The sequence below is a fragment of the Malaya genurostris genome, chromosome 3 (genome assembly GCF_030247185.1).
Source record: "Malaya genurostris strain Urasoe2022 chromosome 3, Malgen_1.1, whole genome shotgun sequence".
Taxonomy (NCBI): domain Eukaryota; kingdom Metazoa; phylum Arthropoda; class Insecta; order Diptera; family Culicidae; genus Malaya; species Malaya genurostris.
The window spans coordinates 215,208,471-215,230,735 of NC_080572.1; the positions used below are offsets into that span (position 1 = coordinate 215,208,471).

General features: G+C 35.0%; 3 protein-coding genes across 3 annotated transcripts in view; 2 read left to right on the forward strand and 1 right to left on the reverse strand.

The window, feature by feature from the left end:
- Positions 1-695: 695 nt before the first annotated feature.
- On the forward strand, positions 696-2,040 carry LOC131433721 (small ribosomal subunit protein uS15m). The gene is made up of 4 exons (XM_058600282.1): positions 696-1,013; positions 1,091-1,224; positions 1,426-1,621; positions 1,683-2,040. The coding sequence occupies exons 1-4, from the start codon at positions 802-804 to the stop codon at positions 1,969-1,971; spliced, it is 831 nt and encodes a 276-aa protein (XP_058456265.1). The 5' UTR covers positions 696-801; the 3' UTR covers positions 1,972-2,040.
- Positions 2,033-4,057, reverse strand: LOC131433719 (SH3 domain-containing protein Dlish). Its single transcript, XM_058600279.1, has 3 exons — positions 3,872-4,057; positions 2,495-3,411; positions 2,033-2,414 (listed from the first exon to the last, which is right to left on the reverse strand). Exons 1-3 carry the CDS (start codon positions 3,918-3,920, stop codon positions 2,250-2,252), a joined length of 1,131 nt encoding a protein of 376 aa, XP_058456262.1. The 5' UTR covers positions 3,921-4,057; the 3' UTR covers positions 2,033-2,249.
- A 5,216-nt stretch (positions 4,058-9,273) lies between these two features.
- The window catches only part of LOC131433718 (protein FAM13A), a 97,897-nt gene continuing 84,905 nt past the window's right edge, over positions 9,274-22,265 (forward strand). Inside the window, exon 1 of the mRNA XM_058600278.1 lies at positions 9,274-9,474. The gene's annotated coding sequence lies outside the window, so the exon portion shown is untranslated. The remainder of the gene's footprint in view (positions 9,475-22,265) is intronic.

The window sequence follows — 22,265 nt, forward strand, 5'->3', positions numbered from 1 at the left end:
TGCTGTCAAAATTGTCCAGGCGAATTTGCGTCATTATCTCGCCGTTCGTGTCGTGTTTATTTCTCTCTTTCTTCTTTTTTTTATTCGGCTTCATTTGATATTCGTCAATTCCGCATGTACATACAAAAAACGAATCTTAAGACGAGGTAAATGAGATTGAAATATGGGTATGTTTGGTAGTGAGAAAGCAATGTTATTGGCAATAACATTTTCCTTAATTAGTATATTTGAAGCGCAATAACTTATTGCCTTTCTTATGTGCTTTTTATTGAAAAAATAAAACCAAAACTCTAAAAAAGTAGAACCGACTCAAAACGGTTTTGCCGATCTTATATGGCAAGAATCCGACAGAAACAGAACCGCTAATAACCGCTAGGCGAAATTCTCTGCCGGAAACGGTTGTTGCATTGTTGCAGACTTTTGAAGAAATTCTGGCAGAATTCTGGCAAAAATGGCTGGAAGACGTAGCCAGCCGTCTGGGGGGAAATTTGCCCTCCGCGTACAAGTGGGACCTGGTGACAAATTCGACAAAGGTTAAAATTATTCGCGAAATGGTTCACAAGTAAAGGCAGCCTAAATATTGCTAATAATGTTTTAAGACCTGTTCAAATGTCGGTCTAGATTTCCAGCAGCTCTCGGTTTTTTAATTCTCCGTACGTCAACGTCGTTGGTGCTTTGTTGACATATTGATATTCGTAAAACGTTCATAGAAGTCGCATTCAACTACCAAGTTGAATAATCTAATATTTTCTTTCATATTCACTAGATTATTCAGTTTGAAAGTTACTAAAGTTTAGCTAAATGAATTCGATACATAAAATCCAGTTGTTGAGCACTAGTCTAGTTCGAATTACTCGCCATTATGCTTTTAAATCAGATCTTAAAATCAAATGGGTTCGACCTGAGAAAATTCCTTGTTATAAACCGGAAAAGAGTGGTGATCTGCAACCCATGCGGACAATCGGTGGAAACGAACTTTTAAAGGATTTTCAAGGCTTACCGGAATTAGAGACGTGAGTTTTTTTTTATTTTGATAGGCTCATTTTTGCTTAAATATAAATAATATATTTGAATCTCTTTTTCGGAATAGATCGAGCGATACGGTAAAAAATCTGTTTACCATTCGACACAATCGAAGAAAGGAGATGCTGGAAAATTTCAAAGAAGAGATGGTTAAACGTGTGCAACGCCACGATCTGGATTACGGTTCTGTAGAAGCAAAGTGTGAGTCTACTTGTAATGATTTAATCGGAAATAATACGCAACCGGGCACATCTATTTTGAAAACAGAAAAATAATGCTTTTTGCTCAGTTGCACGAATTTGAATCTAGTGTTTTCGGCAACTTTTGCATGGATATACCAGATATGTCCTTTTTGCGTGTTAATTGAAAATGTTACTTTGGTTATATAAGAGATATTTTCAGTGGGCTTAATGACTGCCCAAATCAGGAGTCTTCAAGAAGTTATGGAAAAATTTCCACGCCATTCTAGCGCCAAAGTTCAACTTAAAGAACTGATTGACAAAAGGAAAAAATTCTTGCGTTATTTGAGACGTTGGGATTATCGACGGTTCGAGTACATATTGGAAAAGCTGGATCTCGTATATAAACCGCCTCCAACGTATATAATGTGCAAAATCTGTTAAATTTATCCAAGAAATAATTTAAAATTTCTACTTCAGACATTTTCACTGGATTACCAGGAAGGATTCGCTGCGCAAGCTAACAGATATTCACTGCGACGAGATCAAATCTACTCGTCTGCAAAGCTACAGAGAGTTTTTGGAATCCCAACAGTTGGATTTTCTTGCTAAAAAATTGAGTAACTTGGAGTTCATAAGAAAAGAACAGTTGGAATGCAAAGTACCAGTTACCGTCACAACAGAACAGATTCAGACAGTCAAGAAGAAATATGAAGAGTTGAAGGAGAAACGAAAAATGTTGGAAGAAAACACTAAAGAAGAAGAATAAACCATTATTATAAATTGTTGCTTTTATTTCGTGTATAAAAATATAATAAAATTATTAGCTACTAATGGAGTATTGAATGTGTATATATTTTTTGATTAAGTACATTGATACTTTTTTCACAGGTCAGAGATGTTTAAAAGATACAATTATAGATCTTATCTTACAGCGTGATACAAGAAATAATAAATTTAGACACCCAAATGGATTCTTCCAAGAACAAAATAAAATAAACAATAAAACTTTATCTTAGAACGAGTTCCCCTACATTTGTTTTTGTATTACAAGCTTGTCATGGCGGGGGGTCGTGCGTACGCTTTGGGAATGAAACCGTACTTGCGTGTTTTCGGTGCATATGCCCAAAGCCATCCGTCAACAGTTTGGTTGTTAAGATCCGCATAGATCCAATCGCCACGCCGAACTGACAAATCATCGGGTGCTTGTGCCTAAAATAGAGAATGTTGGTTTAAATGAAACATATCTCACGAAAAATGTTTGTGCAAAACATTTAATAAATAATATTTACCTTATAATCATATAGCATTACAAGTTCCGTCCCATGATACCTTAAATCATCCGACCCAATTCCAGGTTGCTGTTGATTTGTTCCACCATTCCCACCAAGATTGTTAATACCATTGTTCAACTGTGTCAAATTTGCATTAACATCATTAGTGCCTCCATTTACCGCATTACTATTGCCATTCACTACGGGTAAGTTTTGCTTCGTTTGACCTTGCAGAATATTCTCTGCTGGATAAACAAAACCAGATGGAATAAATCCTTCCTGACCATCGCTCCTCACTATCCAGAACCACTCCGGGTCCTCACGGTTCAGTACTGTAACAAACTCTCCTCGTTCCACTGAAACGTCATTTTCGTCACGCGCAATAAATGTGTACAAAACAATGTAACGACCGCTAGGGTCTTTGGAAAATGGCAAGAAATCAGGCTCTGAACTTAAACTCGCCTGCGAGTGTTTGAGGGAGTTAGTCAATCCGACTAGTCCCGGTGCACTGTCATCAATAACGTCAATATTAATATCCGGTATACCATCTGTCAGGTCATTATTAGTCAACCCGACAGAAATGTCACGAGGAAGTTTCTTCTTAATGGCCAAATCGGCCAACTGTGTGTTGAACGGGGCACAGTATGAGTGCGGAATGAACCCTTCCTGTCTGGTGTCCTGACCAATCACGTAAACCCAATCGTTTTCTCGATACAAAATGTTCACAATTTGTCCCCGTTTCACTTCCAATTCGTCATCCACACATGGAGTGAAGTCGTGCAAGACCACCATTTTACTGTCCGGACTAAGTCCATGTTCTTTTTCGATTCCAACACGGACAAGTGTCTCGATGCTGGCTGAGCCAGTAATTCGACCCATGCCATGATTTAGACCTAAGCTGCTAGTCAAATCCTTATCGATATCACTGCCAATTGCTGAAAAAACATGAAATAAAACTGTATCAAATCATTGAAGTTCCTTTTCGTTACCATTAAAAAAACCTCATGCAAAAACTATGCCACTGATTGAAATAGAAGAAGAAACATATGAAACGATTAGGTTGAATTAATCCTGTAGTAAATGAGTATCAATTCTACACTACCGAAGTAAAGAAAAAATATTCCAAATCGTTAAGTTATTTGCAAAAAGCTATTAGGATCATAATTTTTTTATTATATTATGAGAGAACATAAACAAAAATGATATTGAAAGAACGCCACTTTCATCGTCAACAGGTAATTATGTCAGTGACCTGATAATAGTGAATGAAATTCTTTTGCCCCATAGCATTGCTGTTTTGTCTTTGTGGATCTTCTTTCTCTTCCTTTTACTTGCTGTACATAATCCATGGGTATTGGGATGGCTGTCGATCTGAAATCCAGAACTTCTACTTACGTTTTTTCTTTTTTCCGCGCCTTATTCGAACGGGACACAAAAAAGCCATAACTCACAGCTGGCACTACACGTATCGGAGCATTCTGTGGAATGTTTCGGAATCAAAAGTATATCAATTTTACGTATTTTACTCCAATGATAAGTCAAACTACGATGTGGAATGGAATTTATCACTCGGAGGCTGCCAGTCAGGGATGCCAATTTAAATTTTCGAAGTCACGTAAACAGTCTGGAGAAGGTTTGCGAATCGTAATGGGTGTTAAGTTGAGTTGAAGAACAAATATAAGACCTCGTTAAGAAACCTGAAGATTTGATCAAATCTACGTTGATACTAAGCATATATTTGCAAATTTACTGTTCGGAAAAGAAATTCTGCGTTTATAAGAAGCTTGTACAATTTCTACCAAATAAGGCAAAGTGGCATCTCTGCTGCCAATGTTTGGCACGTCGTTTGCGTATATTGATGGTGAGGGGCTCACCAATCAGCATAAGCAGATCTTAAGACGTAACGACTGAATTTGTTTAATGGCACTGGACAGATTATAATGAAGCACGCTGAATTAGTTCCATTAGCGGCCCCAGAGATGCCATATTATACAGATTTTTACATCCTCATACAGATCTAATACAGAATACAGATTTTATACAGATTCCCTAAATTTAATACAGATTTATACAGATTTCGTAAGAAGTAATGAAGAAAAAATAATCTGTTTTCGTCTGAGCTATCTTTTAGTATTTGATTGCAGTGACGAGATGAAAGTTTATTAAACAACGGACAAATCACAAATTAAAGTAAAAATTTGTGTGCATTTGTTTGATGATCAACATAAAAAAAAACATTTAGATTACAATTTGAAGCTTTATTGTTAGGCTAAGGCCGTAGAGCACGAGAAAGCGGAGCCAAACTTGGTACTGACCAAAGCGAGTAATGTTCTTACAGTAAATTGAAAGGACCTTGTCAGAGGGAAAGCTGAGTAAATTTATCGCTTGCACTCTAACAGTGCCTCTTTGGCTTGCTGAAAGAATGCTTCCCTCTTTTGGTCTGCTAATGCCATCCACCAGCTCGGTTCAGCTTCTCGTGTTTATTCTGTCTGCGGCCTGAGAATTGTATGACCTGACTGTCATATTAAATCAACTTTTGAATCTAGAAAAGTATATGGAATTGAACTTTAATTGTTTTTGTGAACTACGAAAATAAAAAATTAATACTCATAGAAACTCATTCTATAACCATAATCTGTTGAGATAGCGTTCAACATCATTTTATTCTAGAAATTTCATTTTATTTGTGAATACAGATAAATACAGATTTTTTATACAGGGTAATACAAATTTTCTCTGAAAATATCTGTGAGCATTAAAAATGTCATTTTAAATGATGACTAAGTAATGATGTATTTCAAATTTTTTAGAAATCTCGTCATTAGTGCACCATTACACGTTCATTAAAATGATATTATTTTTTAGTAATGACATTTTTAATGACTCGTGTAAGGGCCGCTATTTACTTCTATGAACAAAATTTAAGTTTGAGATTTTTTAAATTTTTTATAATAAATGATTTACTATTTCTTCTACAATCTCCACGATTTTCAATAAATCTAATTAACCAATCTAGTTAGTAAATATTCAAGTTTATTTTTCGTAGAAGGGTGAAAGTACCAATGTATCAGTTATATCATTTGTAGAGTCGCCATGTTATTTTGCGGATTATTTGACTTGCAACCAAAGGATTGTGATGAACTGGGATATTATATCTTCGTTTCGACTCTACGATGCAATATCAATGAAAAATTAGTTTGATGAATGTGCAATACTATTGTAAAAGCGATCTGAAAATTCAAAGCGAATGCACCAATTTTGGAAACGTTGCATCGAACTGGGATAGTAGATCCTACTTTAGCTAATAGTGCTATAGTGGTATATGAGATGAATGACGGAGCTGGGATGAATAAGGGTACCGTTACCCTACATCCAATATGGTGGAAAAAAGAATCAATATCAGCTGTTTTCAAAGAACGGCGAATCTAACATTGACAGCAAATGGAGAAAATCATCGATGAATGTTTCGACTGCGGTTTCAAATCGTGTTTAAAAATTATCGTATATTCTCTGATCAATTTATGATTAGTCGATGAATTGTTAGTTTATTTTCAAAAGGCACGCAAATGTTACCACTTTCATTCTATATCCATTGAATAAATCAACATAAAAAGAGTTTCGCCCTTTTTCGATTTGTTTACTTTTATACTTCCTGTGTGAATTATGAAGATACGCCCTTGCGCATTTTTCATGAAATTGACTGGTTTTCGCTACTAAGACAAATATGTGAGTAGTTTTATCACAGACTAACAGACAGGACACTCAAATTAGATTCTTCAATCATTTTAACGGTCATTTCGAATATTCCTTTATTTGGGACAGTACTCACATGTGTCATGATGGCGCCACGTTACCCTATCAAAAACATCCTGTCTGTCATCTAGACTGTGTTTATTTTTTTCATTTACCAACAGAGTTGTCATTCATACAGAATTACCTGTAATGTATTGATTTGTATACGTCCATGCGAATTTCATGCAGGATACAGATTTAATACATATTGCCAAAACTATTTACATAATTGTGCCTACTACTCATCCTCCAACGCAAGACAAAATCGAACCCGTTTTGTTACATTATTTACTTGCTTCTGGTCTGCCGCCACTTAATTTCGGGTGAAAACTACCAACACAATAAAAAATAGTCTAGATGAACAACGTTGAGTCAAATAAATGGTTACCTTCCAACATCGCGAAAAAGTTAAATATATTATCAACGTAATCCAATAATTTATTGTGACGATTGATTTTCAAATATTTTGATGAAATCAGGCATCCCTGCAAGCAGCTGATCGGTGTTGACAAACGAGGGGAAACCAACTAGTAAAAAAACTTTTACATAACACAATGGGTGTACAGATAGTAAATAGTTCGCGCAGTACAATATAGGTGGAGCTAGTGCATCACGAAAAATTATTTTTTATAAGAATTTACTCATACTGTCATGTCTGTTAGTCTGTGGTTTTATTGTCTCTTTTACTATTTCCAGTAATAAAAGGTTAGGTAACTATCTAAAATAAAGAAAATAAATAGTTTCGCCCTTCCTTACCAGCAATTGAAGTATTGTACTGTTTGTTGGCATGGGACACGGAGGGTGAAACTTGCGTAAACAAATGGAATGACAGTTTCGCCTTTTATAGTCCTTTGTATTACTAAGATTGAGATTTTTGTAGAATACGAATTTTTAGACAAAATTGTAGGATTTTGAAGCATTTATTGGTAGGAGAGAGAACCTCGATTTGTTTACTTTTGTAAGATACGTCCTTCTTTGAAAAACAGCTGATATAACTAGTGGATGAGTAATACCAAAGACATAGCTGAATGACGTGAATACTAATAAAACCATCACGTTTCTTCACACTTCTGAATATCTAAAATCGTTCTAATAAATTGATATATTGTGCGAATTGTGCAAGAATTTATTTATTCACTTCCAGAATTGTAACGGGGCACTTATACAAAAGTACGATAAATTCACGACACACCTATTAAAACACAAAAATGAATAAGACAAGGCTAAAAATAGTTAAAATTATTCATTTGCTAAAGTACACACGGTACGAATTAAAATAATTTATATAGAAGTAAATATCAAAAAGTTCATAACATAATTTATCTACTCACATTAAAATTCATTTGCACAGGCAAGAATGAATGGAACGTGTCCAAATTAATACTCGTTCATACCAAACACTCTAGAAAACTATAATTTTGAGTTATTTGTGGTTATTTCATATTACTGCAAATTTTATTATAAATTGCTGATCGTATTGCCGAATGCAAGGAGGGAAAATTACGTGGTTGGGTTAAGTACAACAAAAGATATTCGCGATGAAGTTCTACCCATTCTTGTACATGGTAAATACTTGAAAAGGCGCCCCATAGTAAAGTGAAAAATTAGATGAGGGTTGGATTTTTGAAAGGAAGACGACCAATCCGTAAAATATTGTGGTGACTTTGTGCGGAGGAGAAAGAGGACATGTTTAAACAATAGTAATTTCCCAATATGTTAGTATATGCAGAAAAAATGTCAGTTATTTAAAGCATTTAAATGACTAGTTGCCCAACAAACCAATAAAAGGTGTTCAGTCCACAGATTCTAAAGTTTTTTTTATGAATTATAATTTTAAACTTTATGATAAACTATGACGAAGTTTTTATGAGTCTTGATTAAAATTGTTTTAAACATTATGAATTGTTTAATTGTACAGCAACGACTTTGATATCAGATTAGTCACCATCCGTATTGTAAAAAGTATTAAACAAAAATTTCTACAATCCAGTGGCGTTTTGAAGAAATTTGGCAATATTTGATTTATCGTTCCCTCGTTGGTTTAGTAAGCAAAAAAGCGCAGCTTCATTTCTGGAAAGATAGCTTGGACGACCATAAAAACGGTCCCATTTATGGTTTATCTGACACGATCATTCTGGAAATGAAGTTTGAATAATCTATACATATGATATGAACAATATCATATTATAAGTCTATTATTGAAGTTTTATGTACCTCTAGTCTCTGATTAACAGAAAATTAGTGCCTCAAATGTTCCATTATTTTCAAGGGACATATTAGTATATTTTGAACAAATAAAACACATAGGGAAATTTCAATACAAAATTTGAGCTGTAAACAAACTTAAAAATGTATTTCACAATTTTCATGAGGGATGGACAGATTTATCGTAAAACTATCGGAACATATCTTCGTTCTCGCACACGTACGTCCTTTATGATCGTCAAATCACGACTACATTATGCGAAAATCATGGTAACATGATTTTCCTTGCTATTTTACCAATGCAATCTGGATTACTTCAATTTCTCTGAGTGCAGGACCAATCGAGGGGAAGAGTAGAATTCAACTCAAATTTGTGTACTTTTTGTTTATCGTAGTCAATCTGGCAATTCATGCCAAACTAGTAAAGAGCGATTCACACCTGCATTTACGACACCGTTACCACTACGGCATTCAGTCGTGTCGTATGACAACACGTTCCGAGCGATTGAAGTGTTTGAACGATTCTGTAAGAATTAAATATAACTCATACTGACGTTCTGATGCGCTCCACAAAAGCCACATGGCGAAATGTGAGAGTTGCAGTAACGCAAATGATAAAGCGAATCTTGACAAATAAGTTCATAAAGGTTGATGCATGGTGACGTGTCGTCTGCATCGTGCTTAACTCTCTCGCGTGCATGTTTCCAATGTAAATACACTATCATTCATTTGCTCGCAGCGCAGGTCTTTTTAAAAAACGCACACACCATTGCCGTGCGTTAAGGCTAGTTTTGGTGTTGGTGATTGAAAAAGAAATCTCACGAGTTGGTATGAGAAGAATAAGCAAACGAAGACAATTTTCGCGATAATAGAGTGAATACTCAGTTTATTGTTTTGACTTAAAATGATATGAGGAAGAATATGTGCAATTTATATCGTATCCGAAGTACTTCTGTACTGCAAAAAACCAACTACTAGTGATAGAGTGAAATAATGATCTGGTAAGTGCGAATTGCTTGAATTTATCTATGGAAAAGTACCTGTCTGACGATTGCAGAACTCGTCAATGTTCGGTACTTGTGGAGAAGTGTGATTGGATGATATATTCATCAGTGAAATTGCTAATCTTGATATTTTTCAATAAAACATGATTTGATATTTTCCGGATTAGTTATTTCAAAATTATTCGATAGATCAAAGCTTCCTAAGTGTAGTTAAACGAAAATGCAACGTGCTTAGAATTAGCATTAAAATTGCGTAATGTTTTTTCACTGCTTGGTGCTCGAGCTCGAAATTCAGTTCAAGTATTTAATTACAGTTCATAATTCTATAAATAATACTGTAAGTAGTCATTAAATTCTTTTGTGCGAATCATATTAATTTTTTTCTGGACGAAAGTTCTCGAAACGCAAGGAATTCGACATCCCGGCTGTCACCGGTGCGACAAGAATACATCGAAGGATGGGCGTGTTCTTTTAAAGTGCGTAAAAGCAATGTGTATGTGATGTGAATTCATGTTTTCACTTTATTTTGCATGTTCGAGATTTCCCGTTTGAAGGTCGTCACTGGATTTGCCAATCGAATGGATTCTGCATAAATGCCCAAAAATTACCTATTATTATGGATAACTGAACCATACCAAAAAGTGACAATCGGGTTAATCTTTTTTTTCAGAAATAATAAATTGCAGTTACCGCGTGCGACTTATAACTTCTTTATTTCCTGAATTTAGCAGGTATGAGATTTTATTTTAATTTCGACAAAATCCATTCCAATACATATTTGAACCTTTTATTTTTTTTAATTGTGTTCGATGTGCGGTTTAAAACAGTTAGAATTCATTTGTTCCACAACTTTTTTCCATTTGGAAACCTAAATTTAGCCTCAAAATGGGCAGATACGATAAAAAACAGGTTGAAGACATGAAATATAATTCTTCATAAAGACTGTTTTAGTTTTAATGTCTCGGAACATTCAATTTATGGCAACAATGTAAGTTTATCATGTTTTAATAGAAGAAATGTTCCTTTATAATAAAATCGATAGTTACCCAATATTTAGTATGAAAATCTCGATTTTTAGGTTGAATCAATTGAAAATCTGTATTGGGGGTTTCAAGTTATTGATGTGAAACAAGGCTACCATAATTTTCAATTGATTGATTCAACAGTACCAATCTGTTATCATAATACTGTCGATCATTTCTTATTCATCATATGCGTTTTGAACAAAATTGCCGTTCACATTGTGTATCGCTAGTGCAAAAGAGTGAAATTATACAAAAGCGAACAGAGGGGCAGATTTTTTCTGACCCAAGAAGGCGAATGGCTTTGAAAGCCTCTACAATCAAAACAACAACAAAATGTACTTTTTATGCTGCTCTTTAGAAAGCTATGAGGTCCGTATAATGGGGATGATGCTGGCCAGATAATGTCTTATTTTGGTATATATTTGTACTTTTGCGCTAGTGATTTACAATGTAAATGCATGAGCTTTTAGTTAAACGCTTTTAATCAAAATGGTGCAGAATATTGTGCTCGATCGGTGTGATAATCGGACGATCGGACCGATGCGGCGCGACAAAATTTACTGGGAACCGAACTAAGAATTTATACACAGTTCGGCTTAATTGTGCTCTCCAATGTCTGACCCACTCATAATTCAAATGTATTATGCCAGGTATGTTTGGAAATGCAGTAAAAAATTTCAAAAATATAATAAATTTGGAAAAAAAAGGTTTTTGGAATTTACAGTAATTTTCATGCACATTTTTGAAGCAGGCAATTGAATGGAAAGTTACTTAACAGTTCTTCACTTTTCAATATATTTTGAAAGTAAAACTAACGTTTTTTGCCATATAAAATCTGATTGATTGAAAAATCAATGCATTCCAATTAAATTTCACGTCGCTCATCGTTTTAAATTTAAATAACTAATTTTTCAAATGACGCAATATTCCACCCGCACAGAATTTTACACGTTCCGAGCGTAATTTCCACTTGGCTACCGAACAGATATTTGCTTCTGTGGTTCATTAAAGTTATCGATGTGCTTGTGATCTAGTGTTTCTCGGTTCAAGTCGCGCTGTTGTTATCAATCTTTTGTTTTTATTTCATTCGAACTCAAGCCATGTAATTTTCATATCACACAATTTTACATGTTCTCGAATATAAATTTGTGTGAAATACGACGCTCCATTCATGTGCATCTTATTAGATGTAAAGTCACAAGATTTTTTCGAACTGGGCAGGTTTTCGTTTAAACTGAATTTTTTAAATGGCTGTAGTCGAAAAATGATAAATCCTACGAAAAAGTGTTGGTTTTTATAATATTTGTCTTAAAGCTATCTTCATGCATGTTATTTTTTATGGTTTCTATACAAAGAAAATATTTTTTATTATCTTCTGAATTAGCGTACCTTTTTTCGCCTCTACTTTGTCGCCAGGAAAATGCACAAAACTGTGGAATTTCTGAAAACCACATATTGTTTTGGTGTTATTCTACAGTTCTTCGGACATTTTGCTGTATTGTTCAGTGGATATGTATCAGAAATTAGATTTCACAATATTTTAACATTTTGTTCAACTGCCCAGTTATGTAACTCTCGGGGAGTCGTTATGGTATTTCCATACTCGCGAGCGCGACTGGCTCTTTTTGACATTCATTTGAGAGTGCCACCAATAGCATCACAGAGACCGTTTTCCATGGGATATTTAAAAAAAGCCATTCTGCGCTTAATTCATATTTTATTCTTGTCGAAATGAGACGTAAATTATTACGATTACACTTCGGATAGTTTATCTACATTACATGGCATTTGATAATGTCTAACTTTGATTTATTCAATTGATCCATAATGATAGTTTTACCAGAACTACTCTTCACAATTGTTGCTACAGTCTACTGCTTTGAGCCTTAGTTTTATAGTACTTCTAGCTGATTTATCCGGCGTTGCTCGGAAATATTTCGTGGAGGCAAGGCCGAAAAAAATTCTAGAAATTGTCCTCCGCATTGATACTCTGATTGTAATGAAACACAAGCTAAACGACTACCCGATTGAACAATGCTCCGTGCATGTTCAGATTGCGAATTATCAGTGTTCCATCTCAGATCTCACAATAATCATAATTTTCATGGTATTCTCGACAAATTGGGTCAGTTTTAAAACACCTTTCTTTATATAAATACCTTCTTAGTAAACTCCGAGTTTCGAGATTGTAACGTACTTGAATTATTATGTATATTTGCTTGTAACGTACTTCCTCGTCACATTCGATCTACAATACCATTGGCTTCCATGGCTATAAACACTTGCTACTCCCTCCTCTTAACACAAATTTTTATGACATCATTATTTCCACGTAATTGCTCAAAGTTCTCCGACTGATAATGATTATTTTATAACGAAAAGCTGTTTAACATCATAACTACATTCGTTCTGTAGAATAACTTTTTTATATCATTGGTTTTACCCCGGCTTTAACCATTTTGGTCGTTCACCGGGGAGGAAAACCTATAGAATGACGATTCAGTTAATACAAATGTTGTTGTAAACATATTTCCATCACCTTGAGTCGACAGTTTTCTCAATTTACATAAAAAATGCACATTGATTGTATGATTTCGTCAATTCAGATCAATGTTGAGAATACATATTCTTTGTCAGTGAACTTACTACAGACCTCAGACAGCATTCAAACGAGTCTAAGTCTTTCGAAATCGATTCTTTCATCTCCGAGAAATTTTGTCGAATTGAAAAACACTGAGATTTTTCGGCTACGTCACACATAACGTCACATCTCTCGAACCGGAAATATTCTTCTTAACCATTACCAATTTGATTGACATTGTTAGCCTTCAAATAAGTTTATAGAAATTCGTTGAATCATTTACGTCACGGTTACGTCACTGATACTATTATATCGCCTGCACGAGAAGTGACAGCTATTTGTTCTTCGAATTAAGAGCCTTGTTCAGCCATCTCCGAGAAAATCAAGGGGTATAAAATTCTTTTAGAGTGGACACACACATTTTCTGATCTCGTCGAGCTGAGTCGAATGGTATATAACACTATGGGTCTTCGAGGCTCCGTTCGAAAACTGGTTATATAACCTTTCAATAGACAAAGGTAAAGGGTGATTTTTTAAGAGCTTGAGAACTTTTTTAAACAATAAAACGCATAAAATTTGCAAAATCTCATCGGTTCTTTATTTTAAACGTTAGATTGGTACATGACATTTACTTTTTGAAGATAATTTCATTTAAATGTTGACCGCGGCTGCGTCTTAGGTGGTCCATTCGGAAAATCCGCTTTTTTATCGACAAATTTTGTTCAGCGATGAGGCTCATTTCTGGTTGAATGGCTACGTAAATAAGCAAAATTGCCGCATTTGGAGTGAAGAGCAACCAGAAGCCGTTCAAGAACTGCCCATGCATCCTGAAAAATGCACTGTTTGGTGTGGTTTGTACGCTGGTGGAATCATTGGACCGTATTTTTTCAAAGATGCTGTTGGACGCAACGTTACAGTGAATGGCGATCGCTATCGTTCGATGCTAACAAACTTTTTGTTGCCAAAAATGGAAGAACTGAACTTGGTTGACATGTGGTTTCAACAAGATGGCGCTACATGCCACACAGCTCGCGATTCTATGGCCATTTTGAGGGAAAACTTCGGAGAACAATTCATCTCAAGAAATGGACCGGTAAGTTGGCCACCAAGATCATGCGATTTGACGCCTTTAGACTATTTTTTGTGGGGCTACGTCAAGTCTAAAGTCTACAGAAATAAGCCAGTAACTATTCCAGCTTTGGAAGACAACATTTCCGAAGAAATTCGGGCTATTCCGGCCGAAATGCTCGAAAAAGTTGCCCAAAATTGGACTTTCCGAATGGACCACCTAAGACGCAGCCGCGGTCAACATTTAAATGAAATTATCTTCAAAAAGTAAATGTCATGTACCAATCTAACGTTTAAAATAAAGAACCGATGAGATTTTGCAAATTTTATGCGTTTTATTGTTTAAAAAAGTTCTCAAGCTCTTAAAAAATCACCCTTTATAACAACTCTGACGATGTTCGGATGAACACGTAGAATTTTTTTTGAGTTTTTGCTGTCATCTGCTAATTTGTCCAGAATTTCACTGAACCTTTTCGAGACCTTATAAATTGTAGTATTTTTTAGATTTGCAGATGATAAAACGAAATGCAACTTCTTTACCAAATAAGATTTCTAGCGGTTAACAAAGAATTTTGTTTCTGGAGTTTGCCTTCATAACAGCTCTAAATTTTTCTTTTGATCTACATTAACACCATCAAGTTCACCTACCGATACAAAAATCTAGCACAAAAATTATTAATTATTACAAGCGTTTGAATGCTGGAGAGAGTACTATTGAATAATAAACTGATATGATATTTACAGAACCCAAATCGGAAATTGAAGGTATTGCCTCGAGGCAAACAATTGTTGCTTGGGCACGTCTTCCGATCAGATGGTAAAAACAGAATTATAACAACTGGAGTAATTTATTTCAGAAATATTTTGCAACAAATTTTGAAATATTGTTGGCTGGTAAGCTGTTAAAATAACAAAAATCATAACAAAAAAGACTCTAGCGGGAACAAAATCGTAACAGATTTTGGAACGTTTGTATCACAATTATTCTTGAATTTGATATAACTACAGAAGTCCGAAAGCAGAAATTTATAACATTAGTTGTAAAAAATTAGATAGAAAATTTAGCGTGAGCTTGAGCTTGAGCGACCACCCCTCCGTTACTGATCGGGATTAGCTTATACAGGGAGTTTCTAGATGAACCGACCTGGGCCTGGTAAATCATCCTTCAATGTACATCTTCTGGTAATCCCAGAATTCATTGATTAGTACCGGCGCCGGCCAGGCCCGAACGTAGATCGTCTAAGAAAAGGGAAGGGATGTTCACTTGTTGTTACTAGAGGCCGTATATACTACTGCGCACTCCACAAGTGTCACGGGAGAAGGATATTTGTTAGTAAAAATTTCTGTATTGGTATCAATCGCGCGCGACTTAGTATGTTCCGGTTTCAAGATGCTCGGATGCACCACTAAACTCACTGATTTCCCGAGTGAACGTTGCAACCAGAGCTAATAAAAGTCATTTTCATTTACTAAAAATAGACGAAAATGACAAGAAATTACTGTCACTCTCAGCTTCGCTTGCAAACTATGAGAACGAAATCCATGTCCAGTCAATGACATAAGCGGGACAGTAGTTTCAAAATTGTGTTTTTTTCTTTCATTTGCTCTTTCAGTCATTTGCAGTTTTCAGTGAAAATCCCATAGCATGCAGTGTCGATATTCAACCGAGGCTGTGAGAATCGAAAATGACAGAAAAAGATTTCACAGGTAGTCACTTTTTATAGCCAAGCGTCACAGACTTTCAATACATCGATGAAAGAATGGGAATTGAAATTCTGCTGATGCTCCCTGAAGACGTTGGTTTGGTTTCATCTTGTCGTAGAGGAAAGTGTGACGTACTATACTCTCTCTTTTTTCAATGAGAAACGAGAATGCTTCGTCTCTCTTCGTTTGTTCTGGTGTCGGTCATTTACGAATGAGACAGTAAAATATTAAAAATGAGTAAATGAGTTTTCGTTCGGTACGTCAGGAAAGACGTGGTACTTCGATACCAAATATATAAGTGTTTTGCAAATAGCATTAACTTTACGTCTGCTTAGTGGTTCAAGTTGAACAGTTTAAGTTTGCAATAAGCAGTTCAATTTGAACAGCTCTGCACTGACGAGTCTAAGAGGAAACGTAAAGAACAGTAAAAACGGTTATGTACCCTGAGCACAAACATAGGCTAACCCTTAAATCATTGAAAATGAGGCTGTTGAATTGGATTCTTTCATTGAGAATGCGTGACAATTTTAAGCTCTGGTTGCAACAATATCCGGGAAGTTTCGATTTACAGCTCTTATTCGAGGAAACTGAAGAAAAATTTGCAATACTATCGCGTAAAGAATAAAAACTTCCCTATTTTTTGTGAATGAAATTACGTAGTACAAAATAAACGAGTGAATAGGATTTAGACAAAATAGTTGATTCATTGCATTGACACATTCTAAACAGTTGATAGAAAATCATTTTAAATTACCAAATGAAGGTAAACAGGTTTCACACGCGCCTTGATTCTTTATTATTTTTGCTTTATTATTTTAGTTATTTATTAAAATTATTAATTGGTTATATTGGTTGATCTGGGCAGCCGGCTACCGAGAAAATTTATTGTTTGAAATATTAATATCAAGTGTTTTTTTACTACGTATTCAATATACCGATATTTGTTATCTCTGTTATTAACTTTGTAATATCAACGAAATTTGCGCAAAAGTTGATTTTTATCATTCAATTTAAAATCCTGAAAGACAATCAATAACATGAAAGAAGAAAACATTCCAAATAAAACTTTTCTCCGAAGCTAGATGGAAATTGATAGGTTGAATGAAGAAATAATTTAGTAAAATAGAGTAATCAGAAGTGAAACATTGAAAATATCTGATAACTGAAAGGAAAAAGAAACTCCTGCAATTGTCGCCCGTCTACGACATTGAAGCAGGAACCCAGTGAATCTATTCTTGGTTCATTTTTCCGCCGGATTCCACACGGTATCTAGGCTGGTACTGTCCGGAGAGAGCTAATAGGTACTATCAATCTTCTAGTGGTCCCCAGCCCCTTGTGTGTGAGGAATTCAACGTTTTTTGTTCGACAAAGTGGTCACCAAGTAGCAGTGCTGTAAAACTTCATTCAACTCAATTGAAATCGAATGTGTGCATACACTGACGAGCACTCTACTGCAGTAAACTTCACATTCTAACAAAAGTAAAATAAATCAGTCGGATATGCCGATAGTCATTTCATTTCACCAAACAATATTCGATTGAAATGAAGTTTTACCGCACTGCCAAGTAGTCCACTCGACAGTAATTTCAATTTTCATTACTAATCCAAATTCTATATACCGGAATCTAAATTCAATGAAAAAAAACAAAGTTAAAAATTTACGAAATTTACGACATAGATATAGATTCAGGTCGCGATACTGAATAAATATATATTATTATTATTAATATCATTTATTTTACCCCGGCTTTAACCTGTTGGTCAATAAATATAAATATAAATATAAATATATATTATATATTATATATAAATATATAAGAAAAAGAAAATACTCATCCGTAAATGCGTTCATAATCTGAGTATCCAGAAATTGAAAATGCTGCGCTAATGCTCCTCCTTGATAGTTTGAGGGATTACTCCGTCGTCTCTTCTGCTTTTGACTTATTTTGATTGTTCATTTTCAATCTTGACTAATTTAATTTCTCTAATTTATTTCACTTTCACTTCCTACAAACTTCATACCGGTTTTACTTGATTTTCCAAATTTCGGGAACAAAAGCTGATGGGAGCGAAAAGTTTGGCTTCCGATATTTTTGCCGCTTCCTCTTCTAAAACCTGTAATCCTATACTGCCAATACTTGCATATCAGTTCCATATGAAAAATCGGCATGTCGAGAAAAAGACGAAATTTTATTTTCAAATTTTTTGATTTATTATGCTACCTAATGCTAAATCATAGTATTATTACATGTTCCGACAAAAATCGATGCAATCTTCAATTGAATCGATTCGCTTTCTGTATTAGTTAGTAAGTTAGTATATAAGTTCCTTTTCCCCATTACACAATACAAGTAGGTTTAGAATTTTCCCTACACAAAAATCTCAGAATTGCGGAAGCAAATAATGTCCTCATGGTAATAACCAAATCATATATATATAATAGGGCTGAAAAGTCACCACTTGTGGCTGAACACCCAATTTAAATCTTAATAATTTAATTTTAAATCATATTCCAATAAATAGTTATTAAAAAAAAAAAGTATTATTACATGAAATATCGGTAATACACCTTTGCTATTGCAATATTGCAACAAACGAAATTATTGAAATTTGCACTGAATGGGACTGATATGCGGATACTTTGCATATGGGACAGACATGAGTTGATATTTTTTTAACATTTTACTGAACAAACCCTTTTTACTTTTATTGAAATTTCTGAGAGTATATTGAGGATGGATTGCATTCCTCAAGCTAACTCAATATTAGCGAAAATCGATATGGGACTGATATGCGAGTATGGGCAGTATATCCCAATAAAAAATACTATATCCCAACTAACTTTTAGCATCGTTTCAATCCAAAATTGATGATTATTTTTTATTAAATGAATAATTTATTTGGTGATCTGATTCCTTCTTTTTTAGTTTTTTGAAATTCTGATCATTAACATATATTTCGATATATGTTAAAGCTACGATGAATCTTGCAAATGAAAATAAAACATCATAACTGATTTTTTTAATTATATTGTTATCATAAGTTTTTACTTTCAACTGTTTTCATTCGTTAAATATGTTAAAATAACACAAATTGTTATACATATCAACTGTTGATATACTTGTGTTATGATTTTGTTATGCGCATCTGATCGGACTGAGGTGGTCGGTTTAAGCACCTGCCATTTTGTGTCAGTGTTTATTTATATATTTCTAATCCAATTGAGAAGTATTAAGCATTGTCTTAATGAAAATGTGTTATTCATCAAGAATTTCTTTAAGGAATATTGGACATTTGACCTTTGAGTTTTTTTTAACAAAATCAAAATCTGCGATTCTGATTTGAAACTCTTACATAAATCACGAGCAAACAAAAATTTCATTTTATACTACAACATGCGAAAAGACGCGGAAACCACCCGATGCCGTTACAAACATTTTTTGGCACATCTATTCAATTTATTTTGCATCATCCACAGTTGCGATATATAAGGTGATTTTTTAAGAGCTTGAGAACTTTTTTAAACAATAAAACGCATAAAATTTGCAAAATCTCATCGGTTCTTTATTTTAAACGTTAGATTGGTACATGACATTTACTTTTTGAAGATAATTTCATTTAAATGTTGACCGCGGCTGCGTCTTAGGTGGTCCATTCGGAAAATCCGCTTTTTTATCGACAAATTTTGTTCAGCGATGAGGCTCATTTCTGGTTGAATGGCTACGTAAATAAGCAAAATTGCCGCATTTGGAGTGAAGAGCAACCAGAAGCCGTTCAAGAACTGCCCATGCATCCCGAAAAATGCACTGTTTGGTGTGGTTTGTACGCTGGTGGAATCATTGGACCGTATTTTTTCAAAGATGCTGTTGGACGCAACGTTACAGTGAATGGCGATCGCTATCGTTCGATGCTAACAAACTTTTTGTTGCCAAAAATGGAAGAACTGAACTTGGTTGACATGTGGTTTCAACAAGATGGCGCTACATGCCACACAGCTCGCGATTCTATGGCCATTTTGAGGGAAAACTTCGGAGAACAATTCATCTCAAGAAATGGACCGGTAAGTTGGCCACCAAGATCATGCGATTTGACGCCTTTAGACTATTTTTTGTGGGGCTACGTCAAGTCTAAAGTCTACAGAAATAAGCCAGTAACTATTCCAGCTTTGGAAGACAACATTTCCGAAGAAATTCGGGCTATTCCGGCCGAAATGCTCGAAAAAGTTGCCCAAAATTGGACTTTCCGAATGGACCACCTAAGACGCAGCCGCGGTCAACATTTAAATGAAATTATCTTCAAAAAGTAAATGTCATGTACCAATCTAACGTTTAAAATAAAGAACCGATGAGATTTTGCAAATTTTATGCGTTTTATTGTTTAAAAAAGTTCTCAAGCTCTTAAAAAATCACCCTTTAGAAACGTGTAGGTAATCTCGCGCCCAAAGTCATGGCTGGTCATTAATCTGTGCCAATTTTCCGCTTCAACTGAGCCTGATCTACGTTACCGCTTCCTTCTCGGCTTGACTGGCTATTTCTGTACTTTTTAGAAGTGTGACTATAATAACCATTCATATTTTTTCAACCTGACATTGATGCAAGAGTTGACAATTGAGGCAGTGATTCCTAACTGCTGTTTTGTTTTGGGATAATGAAGGCCATGAAAAGACGGGGCACTGATTTTATATGTTTAATGATTTATGGGTTATAATTTAAGTAAACTATTTGACTATGCTTAGTTGTGTCCAAACAACTTTAAATATTATTTTGTGTGAATGTTTTTCGTACCGTTTATTAGAATTATAAGCTGCTTGTCGTATATTTTAATCTAGGGTCGCAACAAGATTATTATTATTGTGCCGAGTTACGTTTCCATATAAGTTTCAATGAATATTGTTTGTTTTTGAATAACCAAAACTAGAAAACAGTAGGAATAGTAAAATACTCAGTTATACTGTTTGCAATCATTTATTTAAACATTATCTTATGTTTATAACAATCTTCGCGTCCAAGAGACGAGCGCGAATAATTGAACACTTCATTAATTACAAGACTCTCAAGGTTAATGTTTATGTTGTTTATACATTCATGAATCTTCTATGAATCAAGGCAGGAAACAAAACAGCATCCCACGCATCGTCGCATTGAAATGTTTTTCTTCATTATTTAGAATGCTTAAATAGCTTCACTCAGGAAAACCCAAATAAAAAAGTGAGAAAGAGAAACAATGAAAAGCTTTGCACAGCATATTTCATGAATGGGTTTTCAACGTGTTCAAGCAGCAAATTCCGGTCATTTCTCCAGGCTCGAGTGTGCGATATCAACAGAGCTTTGGATGCAAAGGGTAAACACCACAGAGCAAAGAGAAACGCTAGCTTCAGGATTGGGCTGCGCACGCCCAACTTTATCGATTACACAATCCAACTCATCAAGTACGTCTGTACCTAAGCTTTTGCACCTAGGAAGCTATCTCGGATGCAGCAGGAATGAGTTAGGAAGGTGCCAAAGATCGGATGGAAGCATGAGTAGAGAGTTTAATAAATTCATCATTTTCGACATCTTCCGACTCTCTAGGTTACTCTAGGTTGAATTGTAATTGCTGCGTTACAGGATCAGCTACTTTCTTAGGTTAGTTTTATGCAATATTTCCATGTGATAGGTATCAGACGACTGCGAGGATCTGATATCGGAATTATATCACAATTTATTATCCAGCACTTCAGCCATTAAGTATTAGTACTGGTGATGTTGGCCTGCTACAATAACTTACTGCATGTGAATGAACTACGGTTGAAATTCTGAAACCACCTTGCGAGGTACCGTCTGACATTATAGTTAGTAAAAGGTTATCGCAGCACAAAGCGGGATTATTTTGGCGGATGGCGTGGGTGAAAGTGGCTACATCCGCCAGCATGAATTTCCTTCAGTTTGGTGACTGCGTAAATATAATGGCACTTTATCGCTCACGTCACTACAGTCGTTGGCAGTGACGGTGAGATGATGGCCTTCCAATATTGAGCTTTGAAAAGAGATGAGCATACATTGTTGCCAGAAAGCTAAAATGTTTCGAAATATATTGGCACAATACTGGGTCACAAGGTGTTGAATATTTACATAAATATTTTTAACATTTCCGAAAATCAATAGTCGTTTGGATAAATTTGATTTTTGCAGCATATACTACTTCGCTTCCAGAATTGTAACGAAGTAGTGGTTTCCATACTAAAGTTTGACTTATTGACGACAAACATATTCGAGCACGTGGAACAACAATGTTTTTGTTTTATAGATTTACAGAAATACTAGAACCGATTTATGGAATTTATCCGATGTTTACAACACTTTTTGTCATCATTCATTTATCTTCACTAGAACCTAAATTCAGGAGAACCGGAATTGAATTTACGGTGAAAT

Coding starts and splice junctions, on each gene's coding strand:
- LOC131433721 (XM_058600282.1), top strand. CDS start 802: ATGAATTCGATACATAAAATCCAGTTGTTGAGCACTAGTCTAGTTCGA. Junction 1,225..1,425: donor CGGTTCTGTAGAAGCAAAGT/GTGAGTCTACTT, acceptor AGATATTTTCAG/TGGGCTTAATGACTGCCCAA. Junction 1,622..1,682: donor GTATATAAACCGCCTCCAAC/GTATATAATGTG, acceptor TTTCTACTTCAG/ACATTTTCACTGGATTACCA.
- LOC131433719 (XM_058600279.1), bottom strand. CDS start 3,920: ATGGCTTTTTTGTGTCCCGTTCGAATAAGGCGCGGAAAAAAGAAAAAA. Junction 3,412..3,871: donor GCGCGGAAAAAAGAAAAAAC/GTAAGTAGAAGT, acceptor ATGTTTTTTCAG/CAATTGGCAGTGATATCGAT. Junction 2,415..2,494: donor TAATGCTATATGATTATAAG/GTAAATATTATT, acceptor TCTCTATTTTAG/GCACAAGCACCCGATGATTT.